The following is an 18,009-nucleotide window of genomic DNA, read 5'->3' on the forward strand; positions in this document are numbered from 1 at the left end:
TCAAATTTGAAAGCACTATATTTCTAAAACTATGAAACATTTCAAAGATTCCTTTTCAGGCAAACATGTCCACCGTAAGATGAACCTAAATAGGTTGGAATGAGGTTTCTAGGTGTAAGTATGTAGGATTAATAGCATGACATATTTTGTGCTATTGCCATTGAGAATGCATTGGGCGTTTAAATTAAATAACTCAGAAACTACAAAACATTTCAAAGAAAAAAAGTTCCAGCATATTGTCTCCACAGTAAGCTGAATTATAAAAAGTGTGAATGGAATTTCTAGGTGAAAGTGACTTTTTGACGTGCCAAAATCTGCCATTGAGCCCCATTATAAAAGTCTAAAATTTGAAAGCACTATATTTCTAAAACTATGAAACATTTCAAAGATTCCTTTTCAGGCAAACATGTCCACCGTAAGATGAACCTAAATAGGTTGGAATGGGGTTTCTAGGTGTAAGTATGTAGGACTAATAGCATGCCATAATTTGTGCTATTGCCATTGAGAATGCATTGGGCGTTTAAATTAAATAACTCAGAAACTACAAAACATTTCAAAGTAAAAAGTTCCAGCATGTGTGCCCACAGTAAGCTGAATTATAAAAAGTGTGAATGGAGTTTCTAGGTGAAAGTGACTTTTTGACGTGCCAAAATCTGCCATTGAGCCCCATTATAAAATTCTCAAATTTGAAAACACTATATTTCTAAAACTATGAAACATTTCAAAGATTCCTTTTCAGGCAAACATGTCCACCGTAAGATGAACCTAAATAGGTTGGAATGGGGTTTCTAGGTGTAAGTATGTAGGACTAATAGCATGCCATATTTTGTGCTATTGCCATTGAGAATGCATTTGGCGTTTAAATTAAATAACTCAGAAACTACAAAACATTTCAAAGAAAAAAGTTCCAGCATGTGTGCCAACAGTAAGCTGAATTATAAAAAGTGTGAATGGAGTTTCTAGGTGAAAGTGACTTTTTGACGTGCCAAAATCTGCCATTGAGCCCCATTATAAAAGTCTCAAATTTGAAAGCACTATATTTCTAAAACTATGAAACATTTCAAAGATTCCTTTTCAGGCAAACATGTCCACCGTAAGATGAACCTAAATAGGTTGGAATGGGGTTTCTAGGTGTAAGTATGTAGGACTAATAGCATGCCATATTTTGTGCTATTGCCATTGAGAATGCATTGGGCGTTTAAATTAAATAACTCAGAAACTACAAAACATTTCAAAGTAAAAAGTTCCAGCATGTGTGCCCACAGTAAGCTGAATTATAAAAAGTGTGAATGGAGTTTCTAGGTGAAAGTGACTTTTTTTCATGAAAAAAAACCTGACATACTATAGTTCATGGTTTCGGAAGACATACTAGGCCTATAGTATGTCGTTTTTCATCATTTTGGAGGATTTTTAAAAAATGATGAAAATCATGAAAAAACGCAATACTATAGTTCATGGTTTCGGAAGACATGCTATAGTAGGCTATGTCGTTTTTCATGATTTTGGAGGATTTTTAAAAATTATGAAAATCATCAAAAAACGACATACTATGCTCTTTGAGAACCTCCTCAGCTTTCCATCTCTCCAGTGTTGTTCTCCAAAACATGCGCCAGAGTGAAAGTCCACGAAGCTCAGCTGGGTTTGAACTCTCGACCTCTGGCTCACATACATAGACATTACCTTAACACTGTGGGAGTAAGATTCCTCATAGTTTGGCTTCCGTTTTAGGTTGTTCTTCTGGTCGTCACTTCAAATGGGGCCTTGGAATCATCTACAGAGCATCTTAACAGTGTTTGCAGTTCCATCACGTGTCTTTAGTGCTGTTATCATGGATGTTCAAAATATGAACAAGTAGTTTACATTTGTAGCCAAGCTGTATAATAGCATCCTTAAGACGTTACTTGGTACTTAAGATAACAGAAAATGCATTTTCAGGTTGGGATACGAGAGAACCCAAACAGCCTAACAGGATAAAGGATCCTGGCTCGGTCCCGTCCCAGCCAGTGAAAGGTGCCACAAGTGTTTTTCTGTCTGGTGTCTGTGTTTAGTCTGCCATCTAGCGTCAGATTGATGTAATGGTTTCTAGATTTCTAGTTTCCTACAACTCCTTATAGTCCACTTGCCAGAATGTGAACCCCATGATGTGAACCCAGGCATGTTGACTACACCAACGTTTTGTACTAGAAATGTTAAGTATGGGTCCCCAGCAATTTTCATAACCTATACAAGGAAAAATATTCAAAATGTCATCATGCTTTATATGTAGCATCTGCCTTGTCAAACTAGGGGGTTTTCATGATGCTGAATCCATTCCAAGCATTAGTTTTGAAAAGCAGTAAGCAGCTCATTGGCTGACCTGGTCAGGATATTAACTGCACAACAATAATATTGAAGAAAAAAAAATCCAAATGGATATTTGTACAGTCTTTACATTTAACTTAACACTTTATCCATTCACCAAGTACAAATAAATGAAGCCAGAGTGGATTTCGATCACTTTAATTCAATTGTTAAAAATCGTACAGATCAGACAGCAGGCTTGGGACGTGAAGCAATGATTGAACAATATGCTTTCAGTACATTAGAAATACATTTGATTTACAAAATGAGTGGAAGAGTGCAAACAAGGAGAGGCGAGCTAGAGGGTACATGGTTTCATCTTCACCCCACTAAACTAGCTCCTTACACACGCATACAAGATTTCAGATCTCACACAAAACATAAATTGAACTTGTTCTAGAATCAAACGCGCGGCTAAAACCAATACCAGGCATTGTTAATAAACAATCTGAGAAGTTTAGGTCCGTTGGCAATCAGTTAAGTCAGGAAGAAGGAGAGTCTAAAAGACGTAGAGTAGGCAATTATCTCATCCGTTTCGTGCAATGTGTTAAGTCACACACACACACACACACACACACACACACACACACACACACACACACACACACACACACACACACACACACACACACACTCTCACACAGTGTCACACTCACACACAACCAAGAAACAATATAAATCATTCCAGCCAAACTGATGCAACTCAACCTAATGGGAAGGCTTGTCTCACTTGCAAGGAGTGAAGCAGCAAGTAAAAGACTGAGCCTTTAGGCCTCTAAACATTTATATCCCCCTCCTTCCACCATGAGAAAAACAGGAAAAAAAACTCCAGATCCACTTCCTTTCCCCATATCTCCATTCAAACAAATTGCAGTTAGTCCATTTCATTTTAAAAAGGAAAGACGAATGCATTAAAACTGGAGAGCAGCGCTATTTATTTTCTCTTTTAATTCCCTAAGTTGTCAGTTTGTGCTGGAGCTCGTCTTCTTCTATACCCACACGTGACGTTTGCAGTGAGCCACCGCCTGCAATGCAAAACCAAACTGGTTAGACTGGATGCAAACGTTTCTTCTCAGATTTTATTATTCAATCCAGGAATACAAATACATATACATATAATATACACTGCATAAAATTAACCGTCTGGTGTGTTTTTAGTTCTCACATTGCATCGTGATGCCGTCACCATGTTCTTGCACCAAAACGCAGGACCCCAGCTGCACTGCTCTGTTCCCAGAAGCCTTTGCACAGCTTCAGGGCATGCTCCTACTTTCTGTTGGATACCAGAATCAACACACAACACAGGGTCAATTTCTAGACCAGAAATGCATTTCAAGAAGCAGGATTGCAATATTAGTTAAAACATAACTTGGGAATTGCATATAATTCAGTATTTCTTCAGAATGCAGCCCTCACCATGCACACAAAGTCAGGGTCCAGCATCTGGAGCAGCAGCTGCACAAGGACTGGCTCATACTGCTGAACCAGCTGGTCACACTGTGGACACAGGATAAGATTATACTGGAGATAATATGCATTTTATAATATATATATATATATATATATATATATATATATAATCACAAGTACAATACAAGCACATCGCTCAATCATTACCTCAGTCCGGACAGATTCGGGCATGAAGTTGCATACTTTTCTCACAGCATCCTCAATCTGTGCCTCGGTAGCATTCTGCTCCAGGATGCCATCAATGTAGCGGACGGCCATCTTGCACACATCACAGAAGCCACCAACCTTGAAGCGAGCATGGTCCATTACAGCTAGAGGAGCAAAGCAAATAGTCAAATTACTCTAATTGTAACACTTCCATCCATTAATTAGGTGTCATGAAAATCAGGTGGAGTCCTTACGGATGTAGGCGCGGCTGGCCTCCTTGCACAGCCCCAACACGGTGCAGACAGTCTTAGGATCAGCCTGCTGTACCAGCAGCTCAATGATGGCTTGGCCGTAGGCCTCAATCATATCTTGACACTGTGCAGTCAGAGATTTAGGCAACAGCTTGCACACCTTCTCCACAGCATGGATCACCTCCTCCTGTGAAGACAGACAAGAGGGATTCAGTTTGAAAGCAACATGCAATTGCTACAACATTGTAGAACTATTTCAACAGTAAACATTTGCAAGGCACTTGCAGGCTATGCCAGATTGCATGGAGGTGCAGACAACACACCTCTGTTGTCTGGTCAGACAGCGTATCCTCCAGCTGCTTCATCACAAACTCACAGACGGCGCACTGGGGGGAGTCTCGGGCACGAACCATATGCTACAACACAGACCAAAGAAACGTCACAAGTCTGGGAAATAACACAAGCCTCATCTCTCCATCAGTATGGATGAACAACAGGCATTAAAACAGTTTATTCAAAGCCCTGGCTTACCGTAGCAGGCTTGGAAGGAACAGACTCCACTTTGATTGCAGGGGTCATCTTGAGAGCTGGATAAGTCTTGCTAGCAGGTACAGTTTTAGCAGGCTGCAGTTTCAACATGGGAACAGACTTCTTCTCAGAAGTACAGAAACCAGCACGGACACATAGATCTTTAGGTGGCTGAGGGAACAACAGACAGTATATTAGACACAAGACAAGTTATTGCTGCCTAAACCCCGGGCCCACTAGACATGCCACACAACATGAAGTGAGAATAAACGATCCATATGTATGCAACTTAAGGAACAGTTAACAATATTGTTAAACTAACCGAGGCATTCATGCAGACGCAGTGTTAACAACCATTATTATTAATGAGAAATATCCAACACAGCAATTAGTGCCTTGCCAGCAGTATTTAAACATGCACCCACAACAGCTCAGCTTCTTCAGGGTTTGGCCTCTTAAGATCCGATTATGCAAAGTATGAATTTAACACATACTTTGACGGAAAGAGTCAAGACTAATTTAAAACGCATGCATCCATCCCTCTGCTATGCAAACCTTCTTGTTATGCAAAACAATACAAACAGTAAAGCAAACATGAAATGTGGTCCCTTTCAGTAGTTTTGGATCCGGTGCTCAACAGAAACAAGTTCCCACAGTGGTCAGATAAGTCAAAAATAAAAAAAATAAGAAGTTCCATGCAGTTCTAGAATGTTGGGTGAGTAGTACTAATAGTGGACAGCACAGGAAGCAAGAGCTACGGGTTGAGAGGCTACCGTCTGAACACAGAGTCCTACCTGTTCCTGGGGATCAGCACACAAAACCCAGAGCAGAGGGAGGAGAAACAGTGCAGAAAGTCAGATGGAAGAATGGTGTGGAGAAAAGTAGAAGAAAAATAGGGAACAAGCAAAAAAAACAAAGGGAAAGAAAAATTAAATTATTAAAGATGAGAATGATTTGAAAACAGCAGACAAGGTGGTGCCATAAAAAAAATAAGTCTTCTGAAAGAATATATATTCAAAGATCTGTGGCGCATTTTCACGATTTTTCAAAAATAGACCAATCTCGTAGCGCGCCACTGTGTGGCACGCTATGAGCTTGTAGATCTGCTATTTTTCAATAGCTAAAGTATAACCTAATGCTTAGTTAAAACACCAAAAGGGGTTCCCGCCCAGAATGGGTTAACCGTGTCACCACACACACACACATTACAGCAGATCCGCTTCCATTAACTGCTGCATGATGTTCACCCACTGGGCATTAGACTTGAAGATTAACTCATGTGGCTCAATTAAACATGCATTGCAAGAGTTTGAGGAGACAACTCACCATAGACATGAGCTGCTGAACAATAAGGGGAGCATACTGGCTGATGTACTGCTTGCACTGCAAAGGAGGAAGGGACGGTCAGCATAAAGTGCAGGCAGCTACCACAATTATACATTTAATTTAAAACAGCAATATCACATTGAAAGCATCTTTGACTCCATCTAGAACCCAGAGAGCCAGGACTCACCAGATCAGACATGCCAGGTCCCAGGACATCACACTGCTTCTGAAGTTTCTCAATGAGAGTGGTGACAAACGTTTCGTTTTCCTTCGCCTGTTGCTGAGCATCAGTCAAGAACTTGACACAGTCCAGGCACACGTCACCATTCTCCTACAGACAGCATGAGAAGTAAATTAACCAGATGTCCATTTAGGACCACATCTAGTCAATACACACCAAAGACTACAAAATAAATACAAAATAAAATAATCTCCAGTAGACCGACCAGTTCTATCCAGCACTTCTTAAAAGCAAACAGTCACATTGTGAAGGTACTGAAGTATTTGTATTGATGCAGAGCTGAGCCGAGCACAGTTTTGTGCATTGTTACAATGTGTGAAAAATGGAGAGAGCATGTATGTAGACATGGAATTGCATGGCCACTGTGCCTCCACTGTTTGGACGTGTGATTAGTCTATAATGTAATTATTTCATACTGTATTAAAAATCCACAAGTTCAATTACTTATTTCCATAGAATTGAAGCCGTTGATTTGGCACCTTTCAAACACCGGACAAGTGGCCGTGTCCCAACAACTATTAAATTCCAGGCATGCATAGTCTAAAGGTAATAGAGTTAAAGAGCGGTTTAATATAGTGGTGTACAGTACATGTTGTGGAGCTTCTTGTTTGGGTGTCTCTGGCTTGGGTTTGTCCTGGGGGTAGAGGAGCTGGGGCACGTTGATGATGTAGGGGGACACCCGCTGGGCCAGGTCCACCAGGGGAATGTCATTGGACTGAAGCTGCTCATTTTCCTGGGCAAGGGCTGCCTGCTGAGCGCGACACAGACCCATGGCGCTACACACCACAGCAGGATCATCCTAAAATACAAACCATTTGGTCATATCAATAACTTTTCATGATTGGATGCTTCTAGCGCCTCAAAGCCAATGTGAGATAAAAACCCATAGTCTCTTTGCTGCACCTGGCAGTTCTGACACGAGTCATTCTTGTCTTTAAATAGCCGAGATGACGGCAACATGTAGCAGTTTTTGCTGAATGTCGCAATCGCATGTCTTTGTATAAAATACTTTATGGGCACATAGGTCAATAGCTTGTGTTCAACTCTTGTGATTTCAGAATTATTGTTAAAGGTTAGACAAAAAAAGCTTACTAGATAAGATAACAGATGTAGTCAGTCACGAGTCCCTAATATATGACACAATGGTTACTCTGTTCCCCTTTAGTGTTGGACTCACTTCCCCGTCAATGGCCCTTATTCAGCCTACACTTCCCCTCAGCCTCCCGCTGACTCACAAGGGCACAAAGCTCCTCTTAGAGTCTGAGATGAGGCACAATTCAGGAGGATAAACTGCCTAACTCACCAAATAAACTGCAGGAAGACTCAGTCAAGGTTATGTTTAACAAATGTAATCCTCTGCCCATTAGCAGCTATCAAACTTCTGCCATGCACTAAAGACCAAAAATGTCACCTCTGTCACGTTGAAGCACTTTCATTAGTGACATTAGTCAACACTTTCCCTGGTATTTAAGTCCATTTAAAGAAGCTGAATACAAGACAAGAGTTCAAATCCAAGTTGCTAGTGCCCACCAGTTCTCCAGTGATTATTCCAATGAGAATGGGGTAGTAGCTGTCCACCATCTCCTTGCACTCTGCAGTCAAGCCCTCATCCGGGATCAGCTGACATGCCTTCTCCAGGTATCCAAGGAGCTCAGACTGCAAAACATACATTGGAGAAAAGGAACACAACTTAGGTCAGGATTTAGAAGGCATTTTTTAGAATCGGCCTCAGTGTTAACCGATATAAATTGTTTACGTATTCCGGTTGTCCATGTCTCATGTAATTTGTTTAAAAATAAAAAAATGTGCTATATAAATAAGGTTGATTTGATCATACACCTTCTCATTCCAGCCAATTACAATTTGTGTCTTCAATTTTCTGCCCTCACATTTTATCCTCAATATGTACTTTGCTCAAGACAATCAAATCATTGCTGTGGCATGATGAGCCAATCAAATCATCGTTAAATTCACACAAAGCTGGGCATAGGAGGAGCTAGCACCCCTCAAAAAAAGAAAAGAGCTATTAAAAGCAGTGCATCTTAGGTACCTATTCAGTATTTTAGCTGTGACGTGAGCGCGAGCACGTGAGATACTTCCGGGTCATACTTTTGTGTCCCCATATACGCTTTTGTGTCCCCATAGAGTTATACTGTGACGCTCCGGACTAAATCTGAGACGAAAACCACGAAAGTCTCATTTTACCGCTTTCCTCGCAACAAAGCTGCGCTGCGCTCCCAAATCTGGCTGTGACAGGCCGTCTGCCCCACACGGAATAATATCGCCATTTTATTTCATTGTGTCAACTAAATCCTCATTAATGCAAACTAGATTCAACATACTCAAGCCTGCAAACATTCTAAATATGCCCCCGAAATATTTTACTGAGCAAATGGACTGTTACCACCTTCAATAATAATGATAATAATAGTCTTTATTGTCTCCACATCATATTTTTTTTTGTCATGGAAACTTGTACAAAACATTAATAATTGTACTCGAGTTGGAAGCATTAAGACCCATTTTAACCCTCAATGGCTTCCTTTCTGAAAAATAACGTCATTGTAAAAAGATTCACGCGTTTAGATATTCCATTTACAATGAGATGCGGACGGGAGCTGGTGCCACTTGGACCCGGACGTAACGTAGCACTACAAAATGACGTCGGACTTAAATACTGAATAGGTACCTTTAACCACCTGTACTTTGTAAACAAAGTCTTGGGTGACCAGGCCACCGGGGTCAGCTATGTACTTTTCTCCCCCCTGTACACTAAGATGTAGTCATCAATAGAAAGATGGTTACTGAAAGTGCCTAAGCACGAGTACACAAGTACAAGCCAAGGACAGGACATTGATGTTGTGCAGATCCATGCTACGTTCCTCAAGCATTAAAAAGTGTGACTGGTCAAAAAAGAAATACAGGTTTCGGGTAGTACATAAGACATTTTTTTCTCCTTATGGAGAATATGGACACTAGGAAGTGTTTAAAGGTACCGGTTGAATAGGCAAAGGCAGTATCAAACAGTACAGAGAGAAGGATCGTCCGGTCTCACTCACCTCAGTGGCATTATCCTTCAACAGCTGTTCTACCACAGTCAAAACCTCCTTACAAAGTTCACATGGCACCGATTTCTGTAAGGAGGAAAACATGTATGCATGTAACCAATCACTTGTGCATCGCCGATTCAAGCTTATGCCAGATCCATGAAAAAATACAAACACGGCAGGCAAGAAGATCCAGGAGTGCGGTGTCAAAATGCATCAATGCAAGCAGGAACTCACCATTTGGGGCTTGTTCCATACGTTCTGTGTGCAGTGGGCCACGGCTCCACAGATAGATGCAGTCTTCACATTCTGACACCAATAGGGGGGACCACGAGCACACTGCTCAGTTCCGAGCAGGGGAGTTGCTACAGCTGAAAGTTAAAATAAAAGTAATCATGTATTGTATATAATAATCTTTTCATGAGTTCAAATGGAACAAAAATTACCAACACTAGAGTGCAATCACAATTTTTACTACAAAACATGGGACACAAGGCTTTTCTCCAGCTAAATCTGTAGTGAGTTTGTTTGAGTTTCTCTAATTAGGTTATAAAACAGGTTTCACTCTTGCACAACTTCCCCAAAGCCGATAAAGGCCTAATCTACAAAGTAAACATCAGATTCTCATCATGAATATGCTTTCGTTTTCTCTTCTATAAATTAAGATGTCTTGAAATAAATAATCCAACTTCAAAAAATAACTGCAAAAAGGAAAATGAACAAAATCATGGTAGTTCACATATCCAAGAGTTAAATTGATTCCAAACAAGTTGTTCTAATTCTAAAGCTACCTATAATAGTATTATGTCTGCTCTGCTACTCTAGACATCCAGGTCATTAAGGAATGAGGCCATCATAATTAGAGGAAAATGTTATATAAGGGGGTTATTCAAATGGAACTGGAATAATCTTCAAATCGAGAAAGACAGTATAACGTATGTATACTATCATGTAATGTCAAAAGATACTGATAACTGTGCAAGGACAAACCCCATTATTCAGACTCCTAGAATTGTCATTACAACTGACAGGTGTAAGTAACAAGGAACAATCAGACTCCAGGCATCAAAGTCCTCCCTCCTCCCAGCAAAATGCTGGGGAGGGTTCACTCACTGAAAGTCTGGAGTTACTTCCCGTTCTGTAATTATATTCACTCCCACACAGATACAGTGCAGGTCCCTCCCACAACTCGCTTTCTTCTTGTGAGTCACATGTTTTGTACAGTCAGACAAACCGACAAGCAAGCCATTTCTAAACAGGCCTTTTGTCCTCATGACAAAGCCAAGTTAAATCCTCTCACAAATAAATCGTACAACCACCAACTTACGGGATACAGCAAAGGGGTTACCGCTCGTTCACTTTCCAGGACAAACAGGCGTTGACACTAAGGGTCAACTTGCCCACCTGCCCCTGCCGGGTAAAAAAAAACTTCCAGGCAGGTGGAGTTTGCCATCAGGTTGCCCAACCGGGCAAGTGCTCGTTTGCGACTGGACACAACAGTCTATAAACACAACACGAAATAGCTGTCTAAACACCTGAACTCTGTCTGCTGGTATGTGGAAAGTAAAATAAGTTTACCTATATAATGTGCACTGCTGTAATCACTATTGCTACACTTAACAATATGAAATAACAAGTGTGAACCCATACTATAGTCATATTCATAACTATGTAGGTATTATTTGGCATAAAATTGAGGTATGACATTTTGTGTCACACAACCCAACCAATAATAAATGAGTGTTACATTTCAGTAATTAAAACTGTACCCATCATTTTATAATGGACGTTTACTTTTCGGGCAAGTGGGCATTACCTTAGGGCAAGTAGAACATGACCTGTACTTGTCTGACAGGCAAGTGCCTCTGAGACCTTAGTGTCAACCCCTGCCAAAGTTAACAGCATTAAATAACCACTTGAACCTTAGTGTCCCTATTCTGGGGTGAACATTAAGGCCAAATCAAGCTTGTTGTTGACGGCTTTAAGAGCCTAGTGTAGATGGGGACAAAACAGATGACCACATCAAAAGTTGCATAAGCTGTTTTCCTAAGTGATTTAGAAAGAAACCCCATTAAGACTGTTGAATTCATCTTGTCCTGGCAACTAGGACAACAAAGTTCACACAAAGCAGGTCAAACTTACTCAAAAGGAAACTCAGCAAACAAACATCTATTTATGAGACTAATGCAAAGCCAAACATGAGCCTAAACTTTATGAGGAAGAGAAACTCAACTCATCACATGCCACTGTGCAGCACAAAAGATTATAACTGTGGAAACACATTGCTCAACAAAAGTATCTGGCCTACTTTTTCTGAGATTCAATGTTGCAGCCATGTAAATATAGGTTGGGTCTGCTGAGTTGGGGAGCAAAGGACAGGACAATTGTCTTGTGTGTAAAGATTATTTTGCCAGGTCAGTCAGATAAGTGCTATATACAGACACACAAAGAGCAAATGCCATGAATTTCAGGAACCGATAGTGCTAATGCCCTGCATTAAACTGCTACTGTTTGCTGACAATGAATGAAACGCATTGCAGTTTCATGTTCAAACATGTCAACAAGTCAAACCCACAGTTACATTGTTACTTATAAACAGCATAGTTGCTCCCAGTCACGTACATCTTCATACCAGTACTAAGTTATGTTTTAGCTGGGTAATTTTAGGAGATAAACATCGTGCAAAACTCCATTCCACAGAAGAATGTGACAAAGATTATAAGATAAGACACCTGTGCTGTGACCTTCAATGAAAAGATGAATTGAAACTTGCGGTGGATCACATTTTACACTTCTGCATTTCTTAGTTATTGTTCAACTATTACTCCCAGTAGGGTGATGACAGAAATGAGCAGACACAACTTGGAACACTGAAATTGAGCTTGAGACAGGGAGACTGTTACACTCAATGGCGAGCTTTACTTTTTTTCCAATATCATTATAATAATTATTACTACCATTACCATTTATTTACTCATTTATCCAGGGTAAATACAAAAAATACTTTTGGTTTAACCAAAAAGTATCACTTTTTTTCAGCCATGGATCAAGATTATCATAGATGCATTTAATAGTCTGCCTTACTTTCGTAATGTCAAAATCGAAGAATCTATGATAGTCTTGATCCAAGGCTAATTTAACCCTAGCCCTGATACATGACTGCCATGATTATCATGGCAGTCATGTATCAGGGCTAATTTAACCCCCAATGAAGAAACATCTGAATTTTTTTCAGGAAATGATTCGGTTGTTCCAGGAAATGATTCGGCAAAACAGCCAGGTACGAGAGACGAGACAAAGCATTGGGATGTTTTGATTATTATTTTTGTATATGAAATGAACAAGGTGGACCCTCTTGTAAACAAGTGTAATGCTTAACTGGGTCGTCCACACAGTTAACAGTCTTTGTATTGAGTTTGTGCTTGAAATGTACTGTAATTCTGCAAACTGTTAATAAACATTTCAATCAATCCAATGTATAATCTCTCACCTAGGTAGTTAATAGTTACTTAAATAAGTCTCTTAATTGCCGAGGACATCATATCTCCGTTCTTTATGTGTTGGGGGCCTGGGGCGTTACGTACGTTAGCACAGCCAGTTAATTAGCCTAGCCGTGTTGCTATCGATAACACGCAATCTAACATTAGTAGGCTACATAGTTATCAGTGGAAAGTGACCAACACAAACAGGTCTGTCGCCAGTACAAATAACAAACGTGAAACAAGTGGCATGTTGTCATCTACGACTACTAGTCAAAGTTAGCAATGATTTAGCCTCCTCATTGTTGATGTTTATCAAAACGTTTACGAAAACCGCAGATCTGTAAGCTCCCAACGCGTCGCGGTGGAACCCGTTGTGAGCTTGTAGATCTGCCGTTTTTGCTTGCACAGCACCACAGTACGAAAAAAGGTTTCAAACGCTTCCGCACTTCAATGAAAAGCACCATTACAAAGCAAAACAGTAACACCAGTGACAAAGTCATAAACACCACAACGTTACGTTTCTTCTCTGGCCGTCGTTACCTGACGAGACGAAAAGCAGAGCTAGAAGCAGCATGACTTCTGCTGTTTTGTTGGCGTCTTTATTCACTGTTGTTCGGTTTGTTGTGTTGACTGAAGGAGGACGTCGTGTTCTTCTGTCTGCAATGCTGAATGCGCAGCGCAAGGCCTTGTTGATGCTTTTATGACGATGACCACACTGTCACATGAGGACTCATGTCACATGACCTGTGACGTCACTCACAGCCTTCTGTCCTGTCTGTAAAGTCTGTCTTGATTAATTGAATACATGGGATCACAATGAAAACAAGACCTTATAGGTTTTTGTGTTATCCTTTTAGCGTCATATGGTCGTACCACACTGTATTTGCAATCAATAAATCTTCATTAAACAAATATCTCCTTTGATCACGTAATAATTCTAGAATAACAACAATAATGAGAGTCAACAACAAATGTGGATACTTATTTAGAAATGTATATTGGGGACATTGGCAAAATGTGTAACTTTGCACTCCGTCCGGTCTGTGTACAGCTAATCTCCAGCACCGTTAACCCGGTCATGCCACATTTTGCATACACACTCCCTGGATGCCAACGATGAACCTCTGCCCCAAATATTCCAGAACGACCTGTTATAGCGCCACCAGGAGGCCGACTTCAAGCCGGATCTGTCCGATATTTCATATTCCATCCTAATTGGCTAACATTGGCTTTCAAATTTTGCAGGATTGGCCCGTTTTGAACAAAAAACATCAAATCATGAACACAGCGTGCAATTTACGTGCAATCTTTCACAGACTTTCCTACTAGGCTGAGGAATATATCCCACCCTTTTCACATTGGCCTGTTATAGCGCCAATTATCGCACCTTATCTCATTTATACTTGAGAAAGACCAATACCGGTCGAAACGTTGTATGTCCTGCCTGCTGTGATTGTGAATAAAATAACACCTGTGTGAACTGAGTGGTGCAAATCCCCCCCCTCTCTCTCTCTCTCATTAGCAGGCAACAGTGCAGCACTATCTCTCTCTCTCTGTTTCTGGCACAACAGCGCCACTTTTGGTACTCATTGGTACTGGTGCTCATAGTCACACACAAACACGGTTGATTGAACACGGACATTGCTGTTCCTTGGAGTGGTTGCACCACTCAAAAATACCTGGAGCATTACAAAGTGAGTTGTACGACTTGTGACTTCATGTGTATACAAGTACGACTTGTGACTTCATGTGTATGTAGTCAGTGTTCAGGGCCATCTTTTCTCTCTGGATTGAATTAATCTTTATTATTTCACCTGCTGTGTCTGAGTCTTATTCTTTTTGTGAAACTACTTTTTGACTTTGAGTGAAACAACTTTTATCTGGTTCCAAAACACAATCGTTCTTCCTGTTTCTGGCTTTTTACTCTTGCAAGGAAAACAAGTTTGACCTGTCTTCGTCTCTGAAAGGTATGTGTATTGTCTGATTCACTCTCATCTGCATAAGCATACAGATATGCTTGTGATGGCTTGCATTATAATTCTGTTTTTAATATTTGGGTTTGATTTGATATCATACTTCCCACGGTAAAACACTTTAAAAACGTTAATGAGGAATGTCCACATGAAGCTTGTTGGCAAGTTGTACTGTAGCACTCCTATCAAATAGTAGCCTGTATGTATCTGCTTTAGGTTAGTAGATTAAAAGCAGAATAATGGCTAGCTAACACAATTCATTCCCTTAGCATTGCTAAAACATGCCAACAAACCTACAGTGGACATATACTGTATAATATCATATATCAGTAACAGAAGGGCAGATTTAAAAAGAGTTTTGATGTTTTTTGACCAGTTCCATGGGAAGTGTAATAAAAAACCAAAAATGAAAAACAGAACTATCCCTTTAATACGGTTACAAGTTCAGTTTGCAAACAAATAGCAAATGTCACACAAATTAACCCATTTCGACCGACCACATTAGATTCTACAAATCACGAGTTTTCTGAACAACCTCATGTCAGTGGTTCTCAAACAAACCCCCATCTGAAAATATGTTGTTCCAGGGACTCCCCAGAAGCAAAGATTTGAGTTAAAAACGTTTGCTCTGAAAGAATATATATTCAATGATTTGAGACACATTTTCACGATTTCTCAAAAATATCAGACCTACAAGCTCATAAGCGCGGCACTCGGTGCCGCACTATGAGCTTGTAGATCTGATATTTTTCAACAGCTAAAGCATAACATTATGCTTAAAACACCAAAAGGGGTTCCCGCCCAAAATGGGTTAAATACAAGTAGGTATGTTGTCCTTGTGAGGATATAAAACCATAAAGAGGAACATCTGATAGAGAACTGAAATATTCTACAGTACTTCCACTTCTAGTAGATATTAAAGGAGCATTCAGTGATTTGGAGAAGCCCCTGGTCTGCCCCGGTAACAGATGTGCACACGCACTACAGTGGGGGGACGCGCAACAGGCCAACAGCACGCACACCAAGGCCCGTCTCTGCTCGATCATTATTGGAGGAAGGCCCCTCTCTATCCTTGGATGAAGGATGGGCCCTCTAGCCAAAAACTAAACCTACGCTTTTTTTGACCCCAGGGGTTAACTGGGGACAGGGATTAACTCCTTATATGGTCAGCACACTGTATAGTAGGGAGGATTATCACAAAAAAATTAAAAAGAAAAGTGATATTTGAATTAAGTGAAATCACTGAAGATACCTCTGTCTCTGATAAATCTGTCCTGTAGTAGTATGCTGCAATAGATTATAGACAACTTCATATGTTCTTAAGATCAATAAATTAAAGTAATGTAATATGCTTATGTAACACTTTTACTGCTCTTTCGAAGTCATAACTTTCAGGAGGTGAAGAAGCTGTAATAAGATGTTCAAATGTGCTTAACCATATTAACCCCGTCCCCGGCATTCCTATTTTGAGCAGTTATTTATTATTTTTATTCTAAAATAGTAGATCTACAAGCTCACAACGCGGTGCATCGCAACTTTCTAGATCAGTTATTTATGCAATTTGTCATACAATGAAGTATACAGGGCTTAAGAGGTTAATGGTCAACTAGCACATCCAGGGAAAGAAACCCATGTTAAGACTGAAAATTGGGAGTTAGCAGTAGAACAAAATAGAAAGGGGATTTGGTGAGAACAAGCACTGAAACTGTCTTCACTGGCAGCCGCACAAACATAATCTAAAGTCCATTTCAAATGGAGAAAAAAAAGCAGAACTCAAGGTACAAAAAAGTGTTTTATGACAATATAACACCAACTGCAGGCCAACTTCATATTGCATGTCTTCTTGCTGTGATGTCAAAGCCCTGTAAAACAAAGACAGCCGTTATTACAGACATATGAAACAGAAATTACAACACACACACACACACACACGTGTTGGATGTGGAAGTGTTGTGATCACTCAGGTAGACATGTCTTGTTTCTTTTGCTCTCTGTATTTTCTCAGCCTTCGAACACTGTTACACTAATCTGGTTGTCTTTTGCAGAATATACTGTACATTGGCTAACATTGACATAATGCGTGGCTTTGATAGATTGATTATCAACAATGAGTATCTGAGTGAATGTACAAACATTTCCGTTGATAAGCTTGGACTTTTTTCTTTTTTACATGGGCCAGTTACAATTTGCAGCAACCTGTAGGTCTTTTGTTTTGTTTTGACGGGGGTAAGGAGTCACACACTTTTATGACTGTTGGTAGGGCATTCCACATTCTGGCAGAATAGCACTAGAACAAATTTGACCACTTTTTTGTGCCGAAACTGGGTTCAGTGAGATCAGTGGGGCTCCTTCTGGTTTGTGTTTCTGAGGGGCGCTAGCCTTTCCTATACACAGGTTTAACGCATTGACAATGAAGGGAAATTTTAACCCGACCAGTTTGTATTAGTCTGCAGTTTTGTTTTGAATGCCTTTGCCTTTTAATGCTTGCATAATCGAAATGACATTGGACGAGTGCAGTCAGTGCTGCTAGTGTCCACTCGTCAGTGTACTGTACTGTATTCCTACTGACCACCGAGGAGAAGCTTGGACAGTTGGACCTGGACGGACCTTTACAGAACACTATAATAGCCTAGCCCCAATAGCCTTGATCCAATTGCCTTAAGGCTATCACAATTTAAATTGTTATCGCTTACATTCGTTCACTTTTTGGCGTCGTCCTGGGCCTTAGGAGGGTCACCACAGCAAGGTCTTTTGGAGACCTCGGGGTCTTTCTTCAATATAGTCTGCCTCACCAAGTCCACGTCGCGTTCCATGTGTTCCAGGATGCCCACGAGGACGTTGGGCGCTGCGTGGAAATCAATCAAGAAGTAGGAGCCGCGCGTGTGCCGCTCGTTGTGTTTGGAGACCCTGTAGGGCAGCAGTCTCTCTCCCAGGTTCTGCAGCTCCCTGACCACTGCGCCCCGCTCCATCAAGGTCTCCACCGTCCTCCGGAGCGCCGCGGCGGTCTCGGGTCGCTGCATGGCCTTCATGATGAGGGCGAGCTCGTACCGGGGCATGGTGGCTTCAAGGTGAACAGAACACACACAGAACAACAATGCTCATCAAACTAATGCAACTAGTACGAAGACAAATGTCATTTCTAAAGCTTTGGGTCAGAAATTAGAATGGAAGACGTCCATGTTGTTGAATGACTCTAAGGAAGAG

The 18,009-nt window shown here is 40.7% G+C and overlaps 2 protein-coding genes across 2 annotated transcripts; both read right to left on the reverse strand.

Annotated features, from left to right (window-relative positions):
- Positions 1 to 2,483: 2,483 nt before the first annotated feature.
- On the reverse strand, positions 2,484 to 13,532 carry psap (prosaposin). The gene is made up of 14 exons (XM_079512657.1): positions 13,373 to 13,532; positions 9,588 to 9,721; positions 9,363 to 9,437; positions 7,834 to 7,959; positions 6,893 to 7,102; positions 6,250 to 6,393; positions 6,063 to 6,119; positions 4,740 to 4,907; positions 4,532 to 4,624; positions 4,212 to 4,395; positions 3,958 to 4,121; positions 3,757 to 3,837; positions 3,506 to 3,613; positions 2,484 to 3,365 (listed from the first exon to the last, which is right to left on the reverse strand). Exons 1-14 carry the CDS (start codon positions 13,404 to 13,406, stop codon positions 3,330 to 3,332), a joined length of 1,614 nt encoding a protein of 537 aa, XP_079368783.1. The 5' UTR covers positions 13,407 to 13,532; the 3' UTR covers positions 2,484 to 3,329.
- A 1,680-nt stretch (positions 13,533 to 15,212) lies between these two features.
- On the reverse strand, positions 15,213 to 17,988 carry mrps6 (mitochondrial ribosomal protein S6). Its single transcript, XM_079512505.1, has 2 exons — positions 17,499 to 17,988; positions 15,213 to 16,667 (listed from the first exon to the last, which is right to left on the reverse strand). Exon 1 carries the CDS (start codon positions 17,859 to 17,861, stop codon positions 17,505 to 17,507), a length of 357 nt encoding a protein of 118 aa, XP_079368631.1. The 5' UTR covers positions 17,862 to 17,988; the 3' UTR covers positions 15,213 to 16,667; positions 17,499 to 17,504.
- Positions 17,989 to 18,009: the final 21 nt, after the last annotated feature.

The sequence above is a fragment of the Electrona antarctica genome (assembly GCF_951216825.1).
Source record: "Electrona antarctica genome assembly, chromosome: 10".
Classification (NCBI taxonomy): Eukaryota; Metazoa; Chordata; class Actinopteri; order Myctophiformes; family Myctophidae; genus Electrona; species Electrona antarctica.

Bases quoted from the DNA above. Each gene is read 5' to 3' on its own strand.
- psap (XM_079512657.1), bottom strand. From the start codon at position 13,406: ATGCTGCTTCTAGCTCTGCTTTTCGTCTCGTCAG. The intron at 7,103-7,833 runs GTGGGCACTAGC...TTTGTATTTTAG, and splicing joins GAATAATCACTGGAGAACTG to GATGATCCTGCTGTGGTGTG. The intron at 3,838-3,957 runs GTAATGATTGAG...CTGTGTCCACAG, and splicing joins CCGAATCTGTCCGGACTGAG to TGTGACCAGCTGGTTCAGCA.
- mrps6 (XM_079512505.1), bottom strand. From the start codon at position 17,861: ATGCCCCGGTACGAGCTCGCCCTCATCATGAAGGCCATGCAGCGACCC.